At 42.2% G+C, this 23886-nt stretch overlaps 1 protein-coding gene across 1 annotated transcript in view; it reads left to right on the forward strand.

The window, feature by feature from the left end:
• The window catches only part of LASP1 (LIM and SH3 protein 1), a 60988-nt gene extending 46102 nt beyond the window's left edge, over positions 1-14886 (forward strand). Inside the window, exons 3-7 of the mRNA XM_088474608.1 lie at positions 2220-2304; positions 8415-8522; positions 9182-9335; positions 11250-11344; positions 12265-14886. Coding sequence (XP_088330734.1) covers positions 2220-2304; positions 8415-8522; positions 9182-9335; positions 11250-11344; positions 12265-12438 — 616 coding nt within the window. The 3' untranslated portion in view covers positions 12439-14886. The remainder of the gene's footprint in view (positions 1-2219; positions 2305-8414; positions 8523-9181; positions 9336-11249; positions 11345-12264) is intronic.
• Positions 14887-23886: the final 9000 nt, after the last annotated feature.

Consider the following 23886-nt stretch of genomic DNA (forward strand, 5'->3'; position numbering starts at 1 on the left):
TTCTGCTCTCTGCTGCTGTAGGCTTAGCATTAGGTCATTGTGTGGTGATTCCAAGAGCTGGGAAATAGTGAAAGGTTTACATATTGGTGTCTAGTTACGATGATATGATAGTTGATGAAAGGAGATTTTTTTTTTATTTGTTCTCCACCCACAACGGACTTGTAAGGGTTATTTATAAAACCACCAAACCTAAAAAGTGAATAAAGATATACTTAGGGCTCAGTTCAATTACCTGCGAGTCCCTTCACAGTGCATGTATGTGCAGCTATTTGTTGGCACTTATGGCTCTGGTCAGAGCCGGACGCTCTGACCAGAGCGCTCGCTCTGAATCAGGGCCCTCCTACCTAAACTTGGAGTGGCCTCTTGGACGCTCGCATAGCTGTGGGTTATGCGCACTAGGGCACCATCGACCCGCTTGCGAGCGCTCAGCTTTCTGTTCACAGCCCCGTTGGGCTGCGTACAAAAGTATGGGAGGTGAGATTGGGTAGTGAGGGGGGCGAGTTGCGTTGCCTTTGGCAGCATTTCCATGCCGTTACAATGGCAACTCGCACCATTCTCGGCAAATTGAATTGAGCCAATAATGTGCAGACCCCAGTCACTTTTCTTCACTTCTATATCCGCACACTAGATCACCATTAACTGTGGGAGCCTGTCCCCGGTTGTTCACAATTGCAGTATACTGCCAATGACTAATATTATGCCAGCTCTTAGGGATACAATCAGGCAAGCACTTTTTTTTTATTTTTTTAAAGTACATCCTTTCCCCATAGGACTTGGGTACAGATAGACATTTTATTGCCATCAGCTATTGCAGAACTACATGTATGAATGCAGTACGCTAAGCACTAGCTTACACAAGCCTATATCATATAGCACACAGGATAACGGAAGTGAGCAGCAGAAGTGATGGCACGATTGGAATATGCCAGAAGAGCAGTTAAATAAATAACATTTCCCCGTGAGCCATAGAGAGCAATGTCTTCCTTTCCCTATGCATCTGATGTCACTGTTTTCTGAAACGTACAAATATTCTCCTACATCCAAATTGTATTTGATGTAATAGCATAATTCAAATACCGTAGAACAACATAAAAATGGGGCTGTCTGACCTCCAAATTACATACAGGACCCAGTCACAAGTTCGCCTTCAGTGACCCCTATTGCTACGCAACTTTCGAAGACTTGTTCAAATACTTTGTAAACGTATTCGAACAGTCTCTTTTCCGTAGAACAATCATTCTGTCCATTTAACATGTCAGTTACCGTATTAGAGTATGTATCGGTCACCTGACAAACTGTAAATACAATACTCCTTTTGTAATTTGGAATGGAAACCAGCCATATTTGTACAAGCCGTGTGCCTGAATAGGCCACAGATTTAACTGTAAGACATAATGGTCTGATTACCCCTTGTGTATAATGTATAAGCTTCGTGTCATAGTTTCCTAGAGCACCTTTATACCTTCAGCTGTGCTGTTTATTTATCAAGTTAATTATAACATGTACTGGACTTGCCACAGGAAAAGCTTGTACGTGGTAACTTTCATATGTAATGCAGCTGATGGTTATCATTATGGCTATTGTTTGTATTAATTGTGAGACTTGTTCCTAAGTTTGTACAGAGCCATGGGATTTGCTGTTCTATTATTCATGTTTTCATTATTGTAACCCTTACACCACAAATTCAGTTGCTTTCTGTTTTGTACACTTTGCTTAGATCATCTCAATGATCTAATATATAGTCTGTGTTTTAGTGTTCAGACTGATCAACCTGCTGTGATAGCTGGAATTATTATAATGCAGCAACAGAATCCAATGTTTCAGTTTATTCAACCTCCTTACATGCATGCTGGGATCCTACCGTTATTCACAATGTCACCACACTCCTAATGGTAGTACTTGGGAAGTTATGGGAGCTTTTAAAACTGCTGCAGCCTGAAGCTTAAATGGATATAATGCCATTTTACTTTGAGGTTCTGCATACACTGAATGAATAGGTTGTACAGATATCTGGGACAGAGCACTTTGATGATTGTATGCAATCTGTGTTTTAGCCTCAGGTTTCTTTGTGTAACATCCGTGTTTGTTCTACTTCTCTGAGCTTTTTATGAATGATGTTGCTTCCAGTGACGACATTATTTACTTTTAATTACTAATGGCATAATTCTAATTTTGTATATTTTTCTAATTTACTGGGTTTGTTTCTTTCTTAATACCAGGCATTATCCCAAGCAATCTTTTACTATGGTGGCCGATACTCCAGAAAATCTCCGCTTGAAGCAGCAAAGTGAGCTTCAGAGTCAGGTAAGGTCTCCCCCATTTTGTGTGACATCCATCCACCCATCATGGCTAAATCCAACTGTTGGTTACTTGAAGGGGTTTTCATTTGGTCAACTTGTTCTCATTCAGGTTATACCCTCTTCTCACAATGGCTGATAGTGAGGGATCCAGTAATGGTGGCCCTTGCAATAGTTATGCCGCTGTTAATCGAGGTATTCGCTTTTGGGACAGAGAATAACTTGTTGCATTTAGCCCATACTGTGTTTGTAATAGGGCTTTGTTATTGTGTACAGTACTAATCTTCATGCTTCATGACCTTTCTAAAGATCTATTTTAGATGTTAGTCCTAAAGGCGTACGCACTTGCCGATGCCGGGAGCGACGACGAGGGCCATGCTTCATTTGGCAGCATGGCCCGATGGACGATGTCGCTGACTATGCGCGGGAGTGCGCACTGTTATCGACCATAGCCGGTACACACAATCCGATGAATTGAGCGACATATCTCTAGTGTCTTCTGTAATAGAGATCCATGCAAACTCCTCTAATTCTAGCTGACTGATCAGTTCTTATTAGGTTTACACTAAACTGATCTGTCTGACACTAGGTTTATATATAGACTCTAAAGAAATTATTGGGCAAAATAGATGTAAAAAATAGCATACTCATCTTGTTCTGGCCCAATATGTACTCCCTTTATAGCGATAGATATATCTATCTATTTTTAATTTTTTTAGATATAGATATAGATTTTTTTTTTTTATTATTCTTATTACGCTTTTCTCCAAAAGGTCTTAAAAGATAACATGCACATAATACAGACGCATAGGTTTTCATGACTTACAGAAACCATGAATATAATACAAATGTTTGGCAGCCATTTAGGGTCCTCAATTCCAAGGATTATTCATCCATCCCAAAAGGATCCAGGTGAGGCGACCATTTTTAGGAGCACTACATAGGATTACACTGGGCAGAAGAGGCAATCCCTGAAACTGATGACACATAATAGGGGAGATAAAATACTGGACGAGATCCTTGCAAAATCATTAGAGCCATGCTGTTCATTCTACACAATAGAGTACCAGGCGAGGCAGACGAGTTGGGCGCTCTACATTAGTTACAATGTGTGATGAGCAATACATGGAAATAAGACAAATAAGATAAAATGAACAGTGACTAATAAGATACATAGTTCAATGGGCTGTTCATCCTGCCCTTGAAAGTACAGTGGAAGTAGCCATCTAGAGCTCTCTACATAGTAGGTGTACACAGTAGGCTGGATGAGCAATTCGGTGGGAAATTAGAGAGAAGAAAATAAACAGTAGGTTAAAGTGGGCAGAGATCCTGAGTAAGTGGGATTGGGAAGAAGGGGGCCGGGGAGGGTTCTTTCAGTAAGGGAGTCCATGATGTGGTAGTAAGGAGAGAAATACAAAGAGGCCATTATATTGCACATAGAAGTACAAAGTAAATGGACTGATAACAGATACTGTCACTATTAGTGAAAGTTAAATGTATTTATAAATGACTTTAACAGGAGGAGTGTCACTCTGTTTTATTGTATGTGCATGATACAACATGTACAATTGTGACCTGGCTACAGACTGCAGACAGTTAAGCATTACAAGCACAAACATGCCTGTAGGACAGGGTGACAGAAGTTTTGAAAGAACTCTGAATAGCTTTGAGATTTAAGGGACTCAATAGGATGTTCCAGACATTGGGAGTTTGAGAAAAGAATGCAGAGCATCCAGATGAAAGTAGATCTTAGTTGATTATGACTCTGCCTTGCAGGTGTAAGTCTGTCTAGATAATTCATGGATGTAAGTAATAGGGTTTTATTAATTGCATAAAAGTACCCTTTGGGAAAACTTATTTCTCTGTATATAAGATAGAACTATGTCTCTCCTGAATGAAAGATGAGAAAATCAAATAGAACATTTTAATTTGATAAAGAAGAAGGAATGACTGGTCTTTATGGGGTTAAATGCTTTTCTTGTTGTCATGGATACGGTGCTCAAGGAAACAGAACAGCATTTAGTTGTATAGTGTTCAGAATCCTCTCTAGCCCCATGCTGGTGCTATAAATTTAGAGAAAATGATTTGATTTCTACACTCCCTGTGCTATTTTCCCACTGGTCCAGGGAGATTATTCCTTTATTATTCCTATAGGCCAGTTACTCAAATAATGCCAAAACCTCCATTCTTTCCATACTATGGGAAGTTGAAATGGTTTTCACTTACTGCCACACAGTCTCTGGACATCCACATCTATTTACAAAGCATATATGTAGATGTCCAAGTTGGAATCATAAAAAGTAAAACTACTCCCAATTTCTTCAGGGTCCATAGGGATCCACAGGGATACCATGGGGATAATGTGGTTGGAGAGATCCAGGCACCAAACAGTTAAAGCTTTCAGCTCCCAGGATGCCTCGGGTCCTCCTCCATATATTCCCCGCCCCTAGCCACAGGCATTCAGTTGTTCGTTTTGGTGCGGCAGGATTAAGACACACCTTTGTAACAGGGGACTGCTAGGGCAGTCCTAAGCTTGTATTTTATGTTTTATTTTATTTCTCCTTTTTTGGGTTGGCAGTACTAAGCGTCTGCATTAAGACGCATGTACTGCTACTCCCTCTACATCCGCTGGGCCGCAACACCAGTAACAGGGCTGGTGATTCTGGTGGGTCTCGGCTGAGCTTGCTAGCAGCGATGCTGGGACCCAGACTGCAACCCGACGCACGGAGATGAATGGTAAGGCGATTCCTTGCTTACGGGGAATCGTATGCGGCAGCCCTTCCAGCCCCGGAGACGCACCGGAAGCTACTGCAGTCAGGGCTCGGGAGCGTCCACGTTCCTCACTAGACCGCCGGGGCCTTATCATCTCATGCCGGGGATCGGCAGCAGACTCAATTCTGCTGCCATGAGGTCAGCGTACCCGGCTTAGGGGGGAGGTTGGCGCTCCCTTGGCAGCTCCGACCCAGACGCAGTTCCTACAAAGGGTTTTGCGCGTCTGGGTTGCTCCACCTACCCTCCACGTGTATGAGACGCTCACGGTCCACTGTCAGTGCACTGCTGTAGCTCTTGGTCTCAGGAGAGTTTGGGTCAGTCTCCCTGTATACCTCTCCCTTGGTTAAGGTATATAGGGCCTCATTCAGAGGCGATCGGAGGTTGCAAGCGGTCGCTCAGTAACTGGGCGGCCACTTGCATCCTGACCGCCAGCCTCTGTTGCGGTCGTTACTCTGTGGGTTAACACCCGCAGCTCTAACGACCGCTTGGGTGATGGTCGTGATGGTCATTGACCATCGCGACCATCGGGGCTTACGACGAGACCCTAGGGTAAGGTCTCACTTGTCGTAAGCCCCGGAGAGCTTCTGGCTCTGTCAGAGCCGGAAGCTCTCCACTGACATCACTAGTGATGTCAGTGGGGCCTCCCCCAAACGGCAGGCGTTCCCATGGGAACGCCTCCGTTTGGGCTGCCACCCCCCCGGCCCGCCTTCCAAACGGGGCGAGCTGTCAATCGACATCGACAGCTCGCCCCCTTTGGAAAGAGACCCGCTACGACCGGCGCAGTCGGTCGTAGCGGGTCTCACGCATGCGCACGCGGGAGCCGGCTCCCTCGTGCGCATGCGCACTGGCAAAACATCGAGGCGGTCGTAGACTGTACGGCCGTCTCTGAATAAGATCCATAGTGCTCTATATTCTACCATTCTTGGTGTTCTTGTTGATTTAGAGTTAATTGTAGTTATATTACATATGCATTGTATGTGACTGTTTGCTAGCTGCTGTATTGACACGGTCTTTTTATATCTGTCTATCATTTCTAACTATCCTGTTTTTTTTCTCTTCATCCCTTTGGGGTGGAGGTTTTTCTTTGAGTACTTCAAATTCATTACATTTTTTGTAAAGGCCGATACATAACATTGCGTTTATTGCCATGTCAAAAGATAATGGCAAACAGGAGGGGGGAGCCCTCTGTGCTGGCTTCATGTAAATCATGTATGGCCTGTTTGTCCCCCTCAGGATGTAAAGGATGGTTTGTGTATTGTCTGTTTATAAAGAGCCAACTAACCAGTCCAGTTTACCTGTCTTCCTGAACAAGAGCCATCTTGGGTATCCTCTTTGTGGGTGTCCACAGCATGCCATGTTTGCACCTCCTATGCATCCTTCCTGGAAGGATGTTTATGGCCATTCTAGTCAGAGTATGGCACCATCTAATGTTGAAAGCAGACCGGTAGTTACTAAGGTGCCTAAGCGCAAGTTATCTTTTTATCCGTCTGCTCAACATATGGATTCAGATGCATCATCCGAGGAATTGGATGATGCGCAGGGTTCGTCTCCAGGATCTAGCTCGGGGGAGCAGGACCATCCTTCTTTGGTGAGGGCGGTTAAATCAATCCTAGATATTCAGGATGACTAACCAGCTCATAGTAAGAAGGCTCTAGTGTTTGATCACCACCGGAAGGTGGCCAAAAGTGAGTTTCCTGTATCTGAACAGCTCACTGAGCTTTTGGAAGAGGCATGGGGTAACCCGAAAAAACTGTTTTATGTGAATAAAAGAATAACATCGTTGCATCCTTTCCCAGCTTCTGTATATACTAAATGTATTTTTTCACACATTTTACCTTTATTATTTTAACACTTATTAGCTACTTTTACACACCTGATACTTTATAACACATCACTGTCACCCTTTTTTTCGTGTGATGCCCTGGGGAGGTCTTTGGTTGAGCTGTCTTTTGGGGTGCCCTGCGTCCCAGATGTGAACCCCAGAGTGTTAAGGACCTGCTTAATGAGGTGACCTTGGCAGGCCCGTATCATTGGCCATTGATATGCTAACTACCTCTGAAACTATATTTAATACATTTAAATGTGAACCGTAATGATCGCATAGTGCATCTGCAACTCTGTTTTTTGTGTATGTACTAAATGTACTCTGTTTTTTGTGTATGTACCTCCTGCTGTGGATGCTCATGTGACGCATTTAATCAGAAATGCTACGTTGCCTATTCCGTAAGCATCTTCTCTGAAGGATTCCACAGATCGGAAAATTGAAGCATGTCTTAAGGCAATATTTTAATCATCTGAAGCCGTTACTCATTGAGCTATGGCTGGCGCCTGGGTAGCCAAAGCTGTTGAAGAATGTATGGGGGCATTGGAAGACTCTCTACCAAATGCTACCAGAGAACAGATGATGTATATCTCCCATATAAGGGAAGCAGCTTCCTATTTGGGAAGAGCTGCAGTAGATCCTGGAATTTTAGCTTCTAAGACATCAGCAGCTTCAATAGTGGCACGCAGCGCCCTTTGGTTAAGATCCTGGAAAGCTGATACAGGATCAAAGAAGGCTCTGGAAGTCTTAAGGTGCATACACACACGATTTTTTGAACGATTATCGTTAACGATATCGTTTATCGTTCAAACTTAAAAATCGTTCACTTTGAGTCAAAACGATGAACGATTATCGCTCATGCACGTTCACGTTTTGGTGTTCAGTCAGACTGACCAACTCAACGATTTTCATTAAGGGAATATGCAAAAATCGTTTGTAATTCAAAAAAATCGTTCATTACACTTTAAAAAAATTGTTCAGAAAATCGTTGGTAACAATCGTTTGTGTGTGTAGCTAGAAGGTGCATACACATGGAGCGATCTGTACCACCAACGACTTGAAAGATATCTTTCATAGATCGTTCAAAGATGTTTCAAAGTTATCTTTCAGTGAGTCATCCTGCCACATCTCTGAACAGGCAAAGTTGACGATATCGTCCAGATTGGCCTGCATGTACGGACGATCATAGATATCGTTATCGTTCATGCGGGAAGGCGCATCGTTGGTCGTTCACTGAATAAAAATTGAACGATATGATCGATATATCATTGAACGTTATCGTTCATATCGTAACGATATATCTGTCCGTGTGTATGTACCTTTACCTTTCTATGGGAAAGTACTTTTTGGAGCAGAGTTAGATCAAATAACTATATAATAATGTGTTTCAAGTCTTTGCTCCAAGAGTTATACCATTTGTAAAGGCTGCATAGGGGATCATCTCTAACTTATTTGGGCAATAACGAAGCTTAAAACCGCAAATAAAATTCAAAATTAATGTTATTACATTGCCTTGTCCTCAGATTCGCTACAAGGAAGACTTTGAAAAGAATAAAGGCAAGGGATTCAGTGTGGTGGCTGATACTCCTGAGCTGCAGAGAATTAAGAAGACACAAGATCAGATTAGTAATGTGAGTATTCCTCATCCCTCCACTAGGTGTTATAGCTTTTATCTTAATTGCTAATTACATGTATTCCCTACAAAGCTTGTACTTAACAAAGGATTACCATGCAGTGCTTATACAGGCCATTGGAGTTTTTCATAAGTGCAGTTCAAAAGGTGACCCTCATATGGCAGCATTTTCCTTAGGACACACCGAAGAGCCATTAGATATCTATCGCTGTTTCAGAGCAGAAAGATTTCATTGCCTGAGGAATGAACCACCCCAGCTGTATGGCCTTGTATACCTGATCTGGCACCTGATTGTATGGGTGTGGCTCTGATTTGCTTTCAGGTGCCCCTTTCATATAGAATGCTAAGCCCTATAAATCTGACCTCTTAGGTTTTGTCTGGTGTCTTTATTCTGCTCTCCCTGCTCTGAACTGCATATTGCCATGGCTCTTCTCCCATAAAAGTGAGGGAGGGCCCTCACAGAGTGTTATATGGGGGCTGTGAATGTATGTGTGCAGTTGTATATAAACCATGAAAAGCTCTTGTGGTGAAGATTCTCACAAAGTTATACTCATTACTGTCAATGATGATACAGACATGGCAACGGTAAATCTGCGAAAGGCCACAAGGATTGTTAGCTTTATGGTTGATAATTCCAAAGATACTTTTCTTTTGCAGATTAAATATCATGAAGAATTTGATAAGAGCCGAATGGGAAATCCATCCATTGAAGGAGGGGAACTGGGCCGCAGAGGATCAGAAGATGGTGCCAATTATCGCCGACCACCCTCGGACAGTATGCCATCCCATCAGCCCATGGCCAGTAGTTCAGGTAAATTGAGGCTTTGAAGGTGATACCCAGGGAAGGAAAAAAATTATTTTTTTCTACTGTTTAGAATAAAGCTAGGAAATTATGCAGCTGCCATCAATAACACAATTGTACAGTGTACAAGCAAGGCAAAACTGACTCATAACGGTAATCATATGACTATTCATCAAATTCAATTCCACTTCAGGAATTTTGTGGTCATAAAGAAAATGTATATCAGTGGGGGGGGCAACAGGCTGGCTGGCAACCCGTCACCGTTGGCACCCAGCCAGCTGCTCCCGATCTGACTTATTCTTTACTTTGTTATAAAGCAAAGATTAAAGCTGGGGTACACACTAGACCAGTGGTCTCCAACCCGTAGCTCGCGGCCGTAATTTGGGTAGCTTGTCCAGCTGCAGTACTGCTGAGTCAGCTAGGAGGAAGCGACCTCTGACAAAGCCGTGGGTGGAGCCATGGGGGCACTCGTCAGGTGATTGCCGTAGGGTTGAACAATATTAAGGACACAGTCTGGACCTCACAGGAGTCGACTGCATTTGAGGCGATTGACATCCACCCAGCACTGCCTACAGTATATCTTTTGCTCCTCTACTGCACTTACCTCCTTGGAGCTGGTACTTATAAGTGAAATGTGCAACTATATTACTGTATTAATTAAAAGCATTGTTGTTTTCTATGAAACATTTTTTTTATTTTCCTTAAATGATCTTCAATTTTTCAGTTATTAGCCAATTTCTTTGTTTTTTAAAAATGTTAGTAGCTCTTCAGGAGGTTTCATTTTTCTGGAGTAGCTCACATCCCAATTAAGGATGGCGACCACTGATGTTGTCCAATCCGGCGGATCTGACGACATATCATCCACATCGGGCAGTGTGTACCCGCTATGTTGCTGCTGATGTGCGTCGTCAGCGACATCGCCCCGTCGGATCTGCATGCAGGTCCGAGGGGCGATATAGTCAACGGGGGCCATGCTGCTGCACTGTCTCTCCCTGCCATGGCAAGTGTGTATGCACTTGCCGATGCCGGGACCCCGCCGCATGACACACCGGCTAGGTACACATCGTTAATGGTGCACCCAGCATAAGTCAGAATGGGAGCAATTTTCACTTCACATGACCTCCTCTGCACAATACAGGAAGATCACGCAACATACTAGAGGAGGAGGGACATGAGGGAGAGTGGTAGCTAGTAGAACTAGCTGTGAGTAAAAGTGGGGTCATGTGGGTAGGTCTGATGGCCATATGGGGGAGTTTTGGGATAGAGTTAATAAAACCTCTAAAAGGTGGGGGTGTTGCCCACTATCTAGTACATTCTAAAACAATGATGGCTAGAATCTGATTGGTTGCCATGCCCAACACTTTTTTCCTTGTTAGAGAAGTCTTAGTAAATCTACCTATTGGAGTACTTATGAGATGTGAGGGCTGCTGTGGAGAAAGTGGAAGGTCTGAGTAGCATGTAGTGGAAAGTAACATGTACGTAGCATGGTACACTATGGGATAAGTGATGTTGGCTATTTTTTCATTCTGTAATAAAATAATTTGCATCCCTTTTAAAAAAGTTTGAGGCCCACAGATGAAACCATGGATGTATATCAGGTCGCCTATTACTGATGTGTAGGAAAAGGCTTCTACCTATATTGTCAACACAGGGAAAAATAACATACATAGTGGTAAAGAGCTATTCATTTGAAAAATACTCTAGAGAGTAGTTTTAAGCAATCTCTATCCAGCTGTTTTGTGTTTCCCTGCCATTACTGGAACTTGTAGTTTCACAACTTTGAGAGCCACAAGTAACCTTATCCATATGTTGAGTCTGCTCAGGTTCAATAACCTTGCTGAACATTGCAAAGATAGTCATCATCTTTCCTTGGTTACTATCTTTTTAACGCTTGTTCTGTATTTATTTTTATGTTTTTAATAGCTTATCAACATCAGAGGCAACAACAGCAACCCAAATACGGTTACCAAGAACCACCAGCTCCAGTCCCAACCCAGCATACTGCCCCAGCAGGGGGGGTGAGTACATTTTCGTAAAGATTCAAGGAGGAAAGTGTAGCCTGCAGCTGTTACTTTCACACAGTGGTGGCAGCAAGTTTGTGGGCACATGTAATGTTCATGAAAATGCAGAAAATCGTTCCATTAGAAATCAAAAATATCAGTACACTGGGAACCAATGACACCACTGACCACGCATCCTATTGTTTCATGAGGAACCAGTGACAACACTGACCATGCAGCCTATTGTTTTACTAGGAACCAATGACACCCCTAGCCTTGTAGCTTATTGTTTCACTAGGAACCAATTACACCACTGGCCATGCAGCCTATTGTTTCACTAGGAACCAATGACACCCCTAGCCTTGTAGCTTATTGATTCACTAGGAACCAATGACACCCATAGCCTTGTAGCCTATTGTTTCACAGGGAACCAGTGACACCACTGACTATGTAGCCTATTGTTTTACTAGGAACCGGTGACACCACTGACCATGCAGCCGGTTTCACTAGGAGCCACTGACATTACAGCCTAGCCATTCTCAAGAAACCATTGACCTTATTCAGATGCTTAATAAGGTTTTCAGTCAAATGATAGTACAGTTTTCAGCCTAAAAACTTGATTTGTGTGTAGGTAGTGGGCATAACTTATGGAACATCTGCTTCTGTTCCAGAACTCAGGATGTGTGGAAGCTTGTGGCTAACACCAAAAAGGGCAGCCAAGACCAGGCAATTCTCAGATTCTTCAGCCCGATCATTTTACATGTAGGATAATATGAGAGATCTGAATAGGAGTAAAAACATATATTTAGGAAGGGGTCCCTCATTTCATAGCCCTATGGCTGCAACAGCACTACTAGTTATAGAGCATATGCTAAATAGAAATGTCATAATGTTTCTCATTTTCTCTTTCATGTCCTGTGTCTTCTCCCATTTCACAGAAGCGCTTCAGAGCTGTGTATGATTACAATGCTGCAGATGAAGACGAGGTGTCTTTCCAGGATGGTGATACTATTATCAATGTTCAGCAGATTGATGATGGATGGATGTACGGAACTGTGGAGCGCACAGGGGACACTGGCATGCTTCCTGCTAATTATGTGGAAGCCATGTGATTGGGAGAACTCACCTCATCTCTCGTTCTTACACAATCATGAAGCATTCCAGTGCAGCCCTCTCCCAGCTTTGTGAAGGGTGGGCTCCACCTCTCCCTCAGTTTCAGCATTCTCTCTTAAACCCTCTCTGCTACCCTCTTGTGGCAGAAGAAAAAATTACCTCTTGCTTCATCTTTTAGTCACTGGAGGGACAGCATAGGGGAGATCTCCTCCCCACCCCCAGAACCCCTGCCCTTTGTATGTCTGATTGACCTGTCTATGCGCTTTGCACTGGTATATAATTTCTTTTTTTTTTTTTAATAGTTTTTAAGGAGCGGGATGTGGTAGGTTTTGTTTGTTTTCTTTTTCTTTCCTTCTCTTTCAATATACATATTGCAGGAACATGAATTTCCAGTTGGGTAAGAAAACTGCTCGCTCCTTTAAATTTAAAATGTGATTTACAAATCTGAAACTGTTTTTCTCATTTTTGTTTGGGATAAACTGTTGATATCCTAATTTAGGACCTCTCGAATGATATGATATGGAAACATTGCATGGCTGTGTTATGCTGGTCAGTGAATTTCTCGAACTGATTTTGGCTGGTATCGGTCATCCTGCTTTTTTTTTCCCATATTGTTCTTTAATCTTAGTCTAACAGACCACACCAGAAGTATGTTCACATTAACAGTCATAGAAGCCCACTGTTTGCTTCCCTGGCACAGAAAGCATTCAGAAGTGGCTTACATTGTGGTGTCAGTTTTTGCAGTAGGCGGCACCCACAACTCTCTCTACAATCCTCCCAAAGCAGCCCCTCAGTGGCAGCCACTATGATTAACATCCCCCACCCCACCAGAAATTTGATGTTATGTTTCCTAAAGTCAGATACCTTTAATCAAATATATATATATATATTAGTGTAGTTGGTTAGTAAACAGCTTGAAAGATTTAATTATAATATTTTTACATTGAAGACTGTATTTGGTTTGTTTTGGGGTTTTTTGTTTGTTTTTTTTCTTTTCCCATTTGGTATATTTTATAAATATATATATATATTTTTTTTTTCTTCCCATTTTGTTATATAGATAGAAAAGTCGCCACAGAGTTTGTGGGATTTAAAACAAATAGAAAGCAGGCAAAAAAGGGACTGGTTACATGTATTGATTAAACAACAATGGCTTGTTGAAATATTGATGTTTCATGAAAATTATTACATTTTAGCCCTCAACATGTCCACTTTTCCCTCCATGCCAATTCCTGTGTTTGGCCTTCAAGATATATAGTAGAGCAAAAAGAGATTTGTCTTTGAAGTTTGGAGTCAGCATTGTGCTCTAGTGACTGAGATCTTCTAAGTGTCGGGCAGGTACTGAGCTAAGCAGGTGTTGTCTGCCACATTTCCCCGTGTGAGAGCATGGAAAAACATCTGATATCTATTCATATATTTCATGTAAAACTGGGATTATCACTTTGTACAAATCATTTCTGCATATTATGAGTTATGACATTTCCTTAAGAAGAGGTGCGGCAGTCTCCTGGTGCCAATTTGTGGCTGACATTCAACCAAATGCATTGTGAGCCCAATTTCTGCTGCCTTGTCATTTAATTGCCTTATTTGCTGTAGCCTATATTTCCTTCAAGCACGGACAGTTTGTGTCTTCAGCGCTTAGTCTGCACGTTTTGCCTTCATTCTTGTAGCAGTGAAAGGTTGGTGGTTTCGCATCTATAGAGCTTTAGAGGGGCAGTGATCTGAAATGTTGGGGACCAAGCACAAGTCATTTCAATATTCCTGATGTCACTTTTAAAGCACAATTACTAAAGCAAAAGTAACTGGAACTAATGTGAATACTTGGTGAGGGGGACGGGGTAATTCCACAGAACTCTTAAAATACTTGATACATTCCTTTAGAAGGCAATGTAACGTTGTTACTGTCAGACTGGATAACGCAACAAGGCTCTGTGTGCGTGCGTGCGCTGGAATAGAATCTGTACTCCTGCAGACATGCTGCCACACTGTAGATATAGGTCTATTGGCAAAAGTGGGAGTTTTTCCTTTCTGTGTGTGTTTGTGTTTCCTCCCCCACCAAGGACCAAGTGAAAAAAATCCAAATATCTTCTCTGCTAAGGAAGAGATGACATTTTATTCCACAATCCTAACTGGACCAAACTCCGAATTTTTTGTTCTTCCTCCTCAATCAATGCACTTTCCCCTCATGCCCAGTGCGGAACAGGGGAGAACAGACACGGTGTCCCCCCAAATCACACTCCCTCCGCAGCCTTACTGTTTTGTGTATGTGTCAGTCATACTTTATCCTACTTCTTGTTTGGTTTTATTTTGTATTATTACACCTCCAGCTGGGAAGCCTTTGTATGAAATTGCTTAGGCCTATAATCATATAAAAAGAAATCAATCATGCAGCCACCAAGAAAAGCTTTTTCGGTTTAATTAAATTGAAAATAAAAGTATCATTTTTACCTATGATGTCACTGTGTTGTCATTCAGTAGCAGCTCTTTTGTTTTGGGAAGGTAAAATTAATAGGTGATTTGTATGGGCCAAGAATATGCCCTTATGCAGTTTTAGTTAATTTATATGTACAAATGAATGAGTGCATAATGCCTCTATATGAATAAACTGGATTTTTTTTGTTTTGTTTCCCACATAATCACTTTAAAAATATATTTATAACATTTTCAGATTCTGGAGAGGTTCCCTGATTAATAGAAGGGTATATAATATCTTCCTTCTTTCTGTGATGCTATATATTTTTTTCATTGTTCATTTGTTTAGAACCTAAATATTGGTATATTTTTTAACGTTCTATCCTAGGTCTCAAAACTGAACATATTCTTTCTTTTTTAATTTAATTTAATGGTTTAAAAAAAAAAAAAAAACACGAGAGAGAAAAAAGAGAGAAAAGCAGATATTTTTGGAACCGGCTGACCAATAAAATATTTTATGTTGGTGTTTAAAAAGTGACATTTCTTTTGTTTAAATAAAAATGTTTGTTACTTCTGCAGAATTACTTTGATGACTGGGGATCCATAATTTAAAGGTATCCGGACTATAGATAGACAGTTAAAAGGTCGACAATATCTAGATCGGCACCAGATGTTAGACAGGTAATAGGTCGTCGACAAAAGGTAGACACACTAAAGGTCGACCAGTACAAATGGTTAACACATTTTTTGTAAACTTTTTTTTTTTTAGGGTAATGCACTTACCCCGACTGTTAGGGTTAGGCACTAGAAGGGTTGGTTAGGGTCAGGCATCTACCCAGATGGTTAGGCACCAGGAGGGAGGATTAGGGTTAGGCAGCAAGGGGAGGTTTAGGGTTAGAAAAAGAAAATGTTGACCATTTTCGTTTCAACCTTTTGTCCCTGTCGACCTATTGCCTAGTGAACATCTGGTGTCTATCTAGACATTGTTGACCTTTAACTGTCTGTTATACCACACAATTAAAAAGCAGTTAGTTAGGTGCATGCACTGCTTGTAGAGATGATGGCAGAATAAGCCTTTCACTGTGGTTGCAAATCAGTGCCTCTGGGTATGGGTAAAATTGTATTACAGGACAAAACATTTACGGGTCTATGTACTAATAATCGCGGACCAGCTGCGATTAATATGCACCTAACTCGCCCGTGGATATTTTCATTCTTAATAAAAATATCCCGACTCTGTACTACAGGGAACTCCTCAGAGACAGCGGTTGCGGTAACCAATGTCCCCGCAAGTTATATCCCCGGCATTTAGGGGAGAAGTCTTTTACAGATGTGAAAGGCTTCCCCGGAGGAAGATGACATTGCGCATGCACACAGTGTCAGCTTCCGGTACTGGCCGGGGGCTGCGGAGGAGAGATCGAAAGATCTCTCCTGCACCTGCCGATCTCTCCTGCACCTGCCGATCTCTCCTGCACCTGGAGCCTGCATAGGCTTACAGTAGTTTACACCATCTGAAGATGGTGTAAACTGCCGGGCAAAACTATGAAAAGCTTAGCTTTTTGGAGTTTAGTACATAGGAGTCAGATCGTAATCCCCATTGATAATAATGGGGACTGTGATCTGAAGCGCTAATTTCCACTTTGGCGGAGATTTCTGTGGAATCTCCAGCATTGTGCCATTATTACATCGGATCAATACATAAATTATGCAGAAACTGCAGTTTCTGCATAATTTTATGTAAAAAATGCCTTGATACATAGGCCCCTTAATTTGGGCAAATTCTTCAAGTGGTCTATGGGCTGTATTCAATTAGTGGCGAAAATTGCTGTTTTTTTTCGCATTGTCGAAAACAGATGGTTTTTCGACAAAAAAAGGCAAAATCTTAGTCAGGAAACAGGCAAAAAACGGCAACAGGCATGAAAAAACGGGAGAAAAGTTTTCTCCATACCAGACCAGGAGAGAAAAAAAGCAAAATCCCCATTTTTGGCTAAATAAGTGGGGATTTCCTTCAGAACCCTTTGGACTAGGGATGTGCAGGCTCGGATAGGTTCGAGTTTGCACGTGGAGTTCGGATTTTTCCCTCCAAAAAAACGGAACTCAGAACGAGGCAAAACGTCATCTTACATGGACGAACATCATCATTCCTGGTCTTTTGTCCAGGAATGATGATGTTCGTCCATGTAAGATGACGTTTTGCCTCGTTCTGAGTTCCGTTTTTTTGGAGGGAAAAATCCGAACTCCACGTGCAAACTCGAACCTATCCGAGCCTGCACATCCCTACTTTGGACACCACGTAAATTGGGGGGTATGTTAAAATGGGTCATGTCTATTTTTGTGTCGTAAAAACGCAATTCGAAAAAACGTTAAACCGACTGCGTGCGATGTTTAAAACACTTGACGCATCCACACCCCCCCCCCCCCTGAAAAATCAGACCCAATACTTTAAAACCATTTTAAAAATTTGCGTGACCGTTCTTTTCGCCAAAGAATGCAACTTTTAAATTTGTTTTTGGTAATTTATCATTGGCAGTTCAAAGGTTTCTATAAAAAATCCCCACATTTTTAGGCAAAAATAGGGATATTCCTTTTTTTTTTTTTTTTTTCAATCCTGGTCTGGGATGGAGAAAACTTTTCTCCAGTGTTTTTTTCGCCTGTTGCAGTTTTCACCTGTTTTTTGGCTAAAACCGTCAGTTTTCGCCGTTAATTGAATACGGTCCTATGTCTGAAATGCATGCAGCAAATGGAGGTAGTTGTAGCTCTCATTTTTATCATTCCATCAGGCCCTGGAGAAAGTTGTGGTTCTCCATACTATGCAGGCATGATGATAGCTTTCTAGGCCACTATTTTACCAGTTAACACTGCAGAAGGCTCAAAACCTCAAAGTCAATTGGAGATGTTGCAGATTAGTACACACTAATAGACTAAATGAACTATGTAATGGTGAAGTATCTGAAAGCTCAGGCAATGGATAATAGGTAGCTGAGACACATGTGAAACAGTGCCTATACCAGAAGTATCTGTCCCCTTCTCCAGTAGAATATCCTTAAAACATGGCTATACAAAGAGAAAAAAAAAATCATACTCGCTTATATCCTGGTGCTGGTCTCCGCAGTAATCCTGGTACTTGGCAAAACAAAAAAACGAGTATACACGACCCACACAACAGCTATCAGTATATGTGTTGCCACACATACTCATAGCTCCCGAATGCCAGCTGACGGAACTGAACGGGGCTTTGCAGTCCAATCAGCGGCCGCGCTGACTTTAGAGCGGCCGCTGATTGGCTCCAGCTACTGACAGTTCCCATGTGGTATGACTCGCCAGTATGATTTTTTTTCTTTGCATACCCATGTTTTAAGGATAGGGGACATTTACCTATACCAGATGTATCTGTGTGAATGGGTAGGTGTGTGTAATAAAGTTATACTGTCACGGTGTGTGTGTTTTTGTCTTTTTTTTAACTATTTATTTTACAGTGAAGTTACAGGTGCCGCATATCTGTTGCCACTTTTTGTTCCACAAGTGCAAAATGGAAGGCATGCTGGCACTTGTAGTTCAACTGTAAAACACAATAGTTTTACATTATTTGGCCCCCCCATTACCTCCATACCCACCAAGCTAGGGGTATGGGGAAGAGTCCTGGGTTTCAGCGTAAGCCTGTGGTGCTCGGGGGGGAACCTTCTTTGGGGGGTCCCTGACTCCCCCGAGATCACTGGCTTGCGCTGACCGATTTGGGTGCTAATGCTTTGGACCTGGAGCCCCGGTGATTGGGTCTCTGGGCTGTGGCATTACACCTCGGTTGGTTTGGTCTGGTGCTGGACTTAAATATAGGGGGATCCCCATGTTTTTTTTTACCCCTATATTTAAAACCAGAACTGGTCCCTGCAGCCTTGGGTTGGTTTCTAAAATACGGTGGAACCCTACATTTTTTGTTCCCCATATTTTTAGAAACCACCACTGGCTGGCAAGCCTGGGGTTGGTTTGGCTTTTAGGGCGGGACCTTATGTAATTTTTTTTTTTTATTAATTTTTACCCCGTTTTTTTTACAGGTTAAACAAAACAGGAATTTTTGGGAAATATTCTAGGGTCCCCCCTAAAGAAGTGTAGACATAGGGGAGGACAAAGGGTACCCCCATTATTAACTCCTGAAGGAAGTCTGGGTTTCTAATAGCTGCGGCAGGTGCATAAATGCGGCTTGGAATAAGGTGATGCAGAAGAGCATTTAGATGGGGTTTTTTTAGGGCAAAACAACTATGCCCATCAAATTTGGGGTACTTGAAAATGGGGTTCAGCATATTTTAAAGTTGCTAAAGTGACTTAAAAAAATCGTGAAAAACCCACCTGCCGCAAACACCTGCAATAAAAAAAAAACACTTGGGGACCCCCCCAGAGTCAAGTTCGCTATTTAAGTTTGTACCCCAACTTTTTTTTTTGCCCCCTTTTTCAAAGTCAATTTTTGGGGTGTCTTTAATTTTTTATTTTTTTTTATATGACAGATTACCTTTGGGGGACTGTCTGAAGGCTGCGCGGGGGTTCCCGAAACGTTGCATCCCAAAACCCCATTTCTGCACTTTTTACCACCTGCCATTCATAGGCGATACTTTACTGCCTATTACATTGCATTGACTTTCTGCCTAGGCGGAAAGTCTTTCAAATTGAATACGGGGTAAAACTAAAATAGGCTATAATGACGTCATTGGTGGTAAATTCCCGCAAATCCGGACTTAACGCCTCAAATTGAATACGGGCCTAAGTGTTTTTAAATTAGTCCCCACTTACCAATCTTACCCTCCTGGGACTGTAAATCCCAATATCTCATCTCTATACGCTCTACAGCCATGGCCAAAAGTTTTGAGAATGAAGTATTGGTTTTTGCTGTTTCAGTGTTTTTAGACCTTTTTTGTCAGATGTTACTATGGTATACTGAAGTAAAATTACAACTTGCAACTTGTCCACCTGCCTCTTGATGATTGACCACAAGTTCTCAAAGGGATTAAGGTCTGAGGAATTTCCTGGCCATAGACTCAAAATTTTGATGTTTTGTTCCCTGAGCCACTTAGTTATCACTTTTGCCTTATGGCAAGGTGCTACATCATGCTGGAAAGGCATTGTTCATCACCAAACTGTTCTTGGATGGTTGGGAGAAGTTGCTCTTGGAGGATCTTTTGGTACCATTCTTTATTCATGGCTGTGTTCATAGGCAAAATTGTGAGTGAGCCCACTACCTTGGCTAAGAAGCAACCCCACACAAGCATGGTCTCAGGATGCTTTACTGTTGGTATGACACAGGAGGAAGACTTTTGAAGGATGGCCTGGTGTCAAGAAGGGCCGCAAAGAAGCCACTTCTCTCCAGGAAAAACATCAGGGACAGACTGATATTCTTCAAAGGTACAGGGATTGGACTGCTGAGGACTGGGGTAAAATTTTCTCGGGTGAATCCCCTTTCAGATTGTTTGGGAGCATCTGGAAAAAAGCTTGTCCGGAGAAGGAAAGGTGAGCGCTACTATCAGTCCTGTGTCATGCTAACAGTAAAGCATCCTGAGACCATTCATGTGTGGGGTTGCTTCTTAGCCAAGAACAGTTTGGTGATGAACAATGCCTTTTCCAGCATGATGGAGCACCTTACCATAAGGCAAAAGTGATAAGTAAGTGGCTCGGGGAACAAAACCTCAAAATTTTGGGTCCATGCCCAGGAAACTATCAAGACATTAATCCCATTGAGAACTTGTGGTCAATCCTCAGGTGGTGGACAAACAAAACCCACAAATTCTGACAAACTCCAAGCATTGATTAGGCAAGAATGGGCGGCCATCAGTCAGTATGTGGCCCAGAAGTTGATTGACAGCATGCCAGGTATTTGCAGAGATCTTGAAAAAGAAGTGTCAACACTGCAAACATTGACTCTGCATACACTTAATGTAATTGGCAATAAAAGCCTTAGACACTTATGAAATGCTTGTCATTATACTTCAGTATACCATAGTAACATCTGACAAAAAGGTCTAAAAACACTGAAGCCGCAAATTTTGTGAAAACCAATATTTGTGTCATTCTCAAAACTTTTGGCTATGGCTGTACTTCTGACAGAAACAGGATCAATAACCTTGCTCAGCCAGAGTCTCGTGCTTTTCCATACTATACGTCTGCTGCTGTGTGCAAGCTGTGAAATATAATCATACAATACACACACACCTAATACATTTTTTTTATTAGTAATAAATACACCTCCACACAGAAAACCCTTGTTTAACAAATTTTGCTTACATAAATCCTGGGGTCATCTTTGCTTCATGTAGACATCCACAGGTTAAAAAAAAAATTAAATTACAAAAAAAACAGTTGTGGGATGATTACTTGCTCCTGACAGATAAACTAGCAGCCTCTTACTTCTATTTATAGGGGTCAGGTGCTACAGGGGCAAGTTGCTATTGCAACGGTGTAGAAACACTGGCAACGGCAACTGGACTAGTGGATTTTTGCTTGCAGACCTATAGGATTGTAAACAAAAATGCCTTTGTTTTTGGCAGGGATGGACTGGGGCTGTAAATCGACCTAGGCATCTGACTGCATGAAAAGGGCCGTGGCCTCACGGCATGCACCGCCTTTCTCTGCATGCCGGCGAAGCTGCTCGGCCAGGCTTTTGGGCTGGATTAGGCCATCAGTCATTTTGACATTTGCCAGATGTCTGTGTCTGGCCCTAGTTTTTGGTGTAAACTGTACATCTCTGCATGAGTCCCACGGTGTCAGGACTGTTTCAGAAAATGAAGTCAATTTTGAATATTCCTGCTTCCAAAACCACCTTTGTTTTGTTTTTTATTAAAAAAAAAAAAGTTTAGTCAATTAAGTTCTAATTGAACATTTAGAGAAAAAAAACTTAATGGAAATGTTTATTTACATTTAGTTGCTACATAGAAGTGTTTGAAAATACTTGCAAAGGTAATTTTCTGCTGGACGTTTCTTATGCCGGCCATACACGCTACAATTATCGGGACGACCCGCCCGATATCGGCGGATCGCCGCGATAATTGTGGGGGGGGCGACCGAGGGTTAAATATTGCTCGGTCGGGCATGCTGGATTGTCCAGCATGCCCGTCCAATGCGATATTACCCGGTAAACTGTCTGCCGCATCGGGCTGTGTATGCCCAGCGCGGCCGACAGACAGACATTTCCTGTGTTCCTTCCTACGGAAGGAACAGGGAAATGTCTCTTCCCCCGGGGGCAGAGCGCGGATGTCGGGCTATACGCTGTGAGATTTCTCTCACAGTGTATGCCGCGGACATCTGCGGCTGGCAGCCGGCCACATAAAATGTCTGTCGGTCTGACGGACATTTTATCTGGCAGTGTATGCCCAGCATTAGCGGTTTCATATTACACAACTTTAAACATTTATTTATCATCAGTCTCTTCCCCAGTGGAACTTTCAAACTATGGCCTGTATTCAATTTGAGGCGAAAAAGTTTCGCCGATGACGTAATTTTGCCAGGTGGAAAAGTAACGCCATATTCACTTTGAAAGACTTTCCGCCTCAATGCAATGTAATAGGTGGAAAAGTTTCGCCTATGAGTAGCAGGTGGAAAAAAGTGCAGTTTTGGGGTGCAACGTTGCGGGAATCCCCCTGCAGCCTTCAGACAGTCCCCCAAACAAACTGTCAAAAAAATTGTAAAAAAACACTTAACACCCCAAAAAATTACTTTGAATTTGGGGGCGAAAAAAAAATGCTGGGGGACAAAACCAAGCTAACCAGACACCAGGGGGGTCCCCAAGTATGCCCCAAGTGTTTTTTTGATTGAAGGTGCATGCGGAAGGTGGGTTTTTCACGATTTTTTTTAAACTTTTATCAACTTTTAAATATGCTGGCCCCCATTTTCAAGTACCCAAAATTTGCTGGGATAACTTATTTTCTGCAAAAAACCTCCTGAATACTATTCTGCACCACTTATACAAAAACGCTATTTAGCAGCTATTGAGCCAGTTTAAAAACACCAAATACCTTCAGCAAGCCAAATCGGGGGGTTCCATAGGGAACCCCCATGTCAGAGCATTTTTTAGGGGGTGTCATGCTGATTTCCGCTTGTTTAAGTTTCACCGGGTCACATTTTTGCCTACTGTCAAATTTAATACGGGGATAAGTGGGCACGCGCGCGAAACTATTCTGCCTGCAATACACGCGATTTAGGCAAAAAGTCCGGGAGGCGGAAAAGTATCGCTGGTCCGCTCAAATTGAATACGGCTCTATATTCCCTACAACACAGATACAGAACCACTACTAGTTTTAATTTAATTAGAATTCAATTTATATACATTATAAGCGTCAATTATAGACTGACCATGATGTACTACAGCACACATCATTGTGTTCACTCAACACTAAAGTTGTGTGTTTTAAATCGCAAAATAAACCTTAAAAAGTCCAGACAATTTGAATAGGAAGTGAAAAGGATTTTCTATTTAGAACATATAGTCATTTACAGGAACAAAGCTTTCAATCCTATCATTGCACCTTTTTAAAATAAATGGCAACTTGTGAACCTTTCTAGCAGGTCATAAAAAACATATACATTTAAGCCGGGGTAGCCAACCTCTGTCCTCGAGAGCTACTAACAGTTCACGTTTTCCAGATCACCTAGCTGGTGCACAGGTGTATTCATTACTCACTAACACATTTGAAAAGATCAACAGGTGGAGCTAATTATTTCACTTGTGATTCTGTGAGGAGACCTAGAAAACATGCACTGTTGGTAGCTCTCGAGGACCAGGGTTGGCTACCCCTGCACTAGACTGTGTGTACCCGGCGGGCAATGAATGACAGCGCACGATATGCTGTTCATCACAACCATGGGGTTCATCAAATTGACAGATTGAGCATCATGTAGGCTTGATCTGTCGATGTGATGAATGACCCCGTTGGAGCACGCATGGTCGCTCATAGTGGGTACACACTAGCCGATGTGGACTATATGTCTGCTGGATCGGGCGCCATATCGTCTAGTATTTACTCCGCTTTAGAATCACTATCAGCAAAGGGCTTTAAATA

The sequence above is a fragment of the Taudactylus pleione genome, unplaced genomic scaffold, assembly GCF_031769625.1.
Source record: "Taudactylus pleione unplaced genomic scaffold, aTauple2 ptg000155l, whole genome shotgun sequence".
Classification (NCBI taxonomy): domain Eukaryota; kingdom Metazoa; phylum Chordata; class Amphibia; order Anura; family Myobatrachidae; genus Taudactylus; species Taudactylus pleione.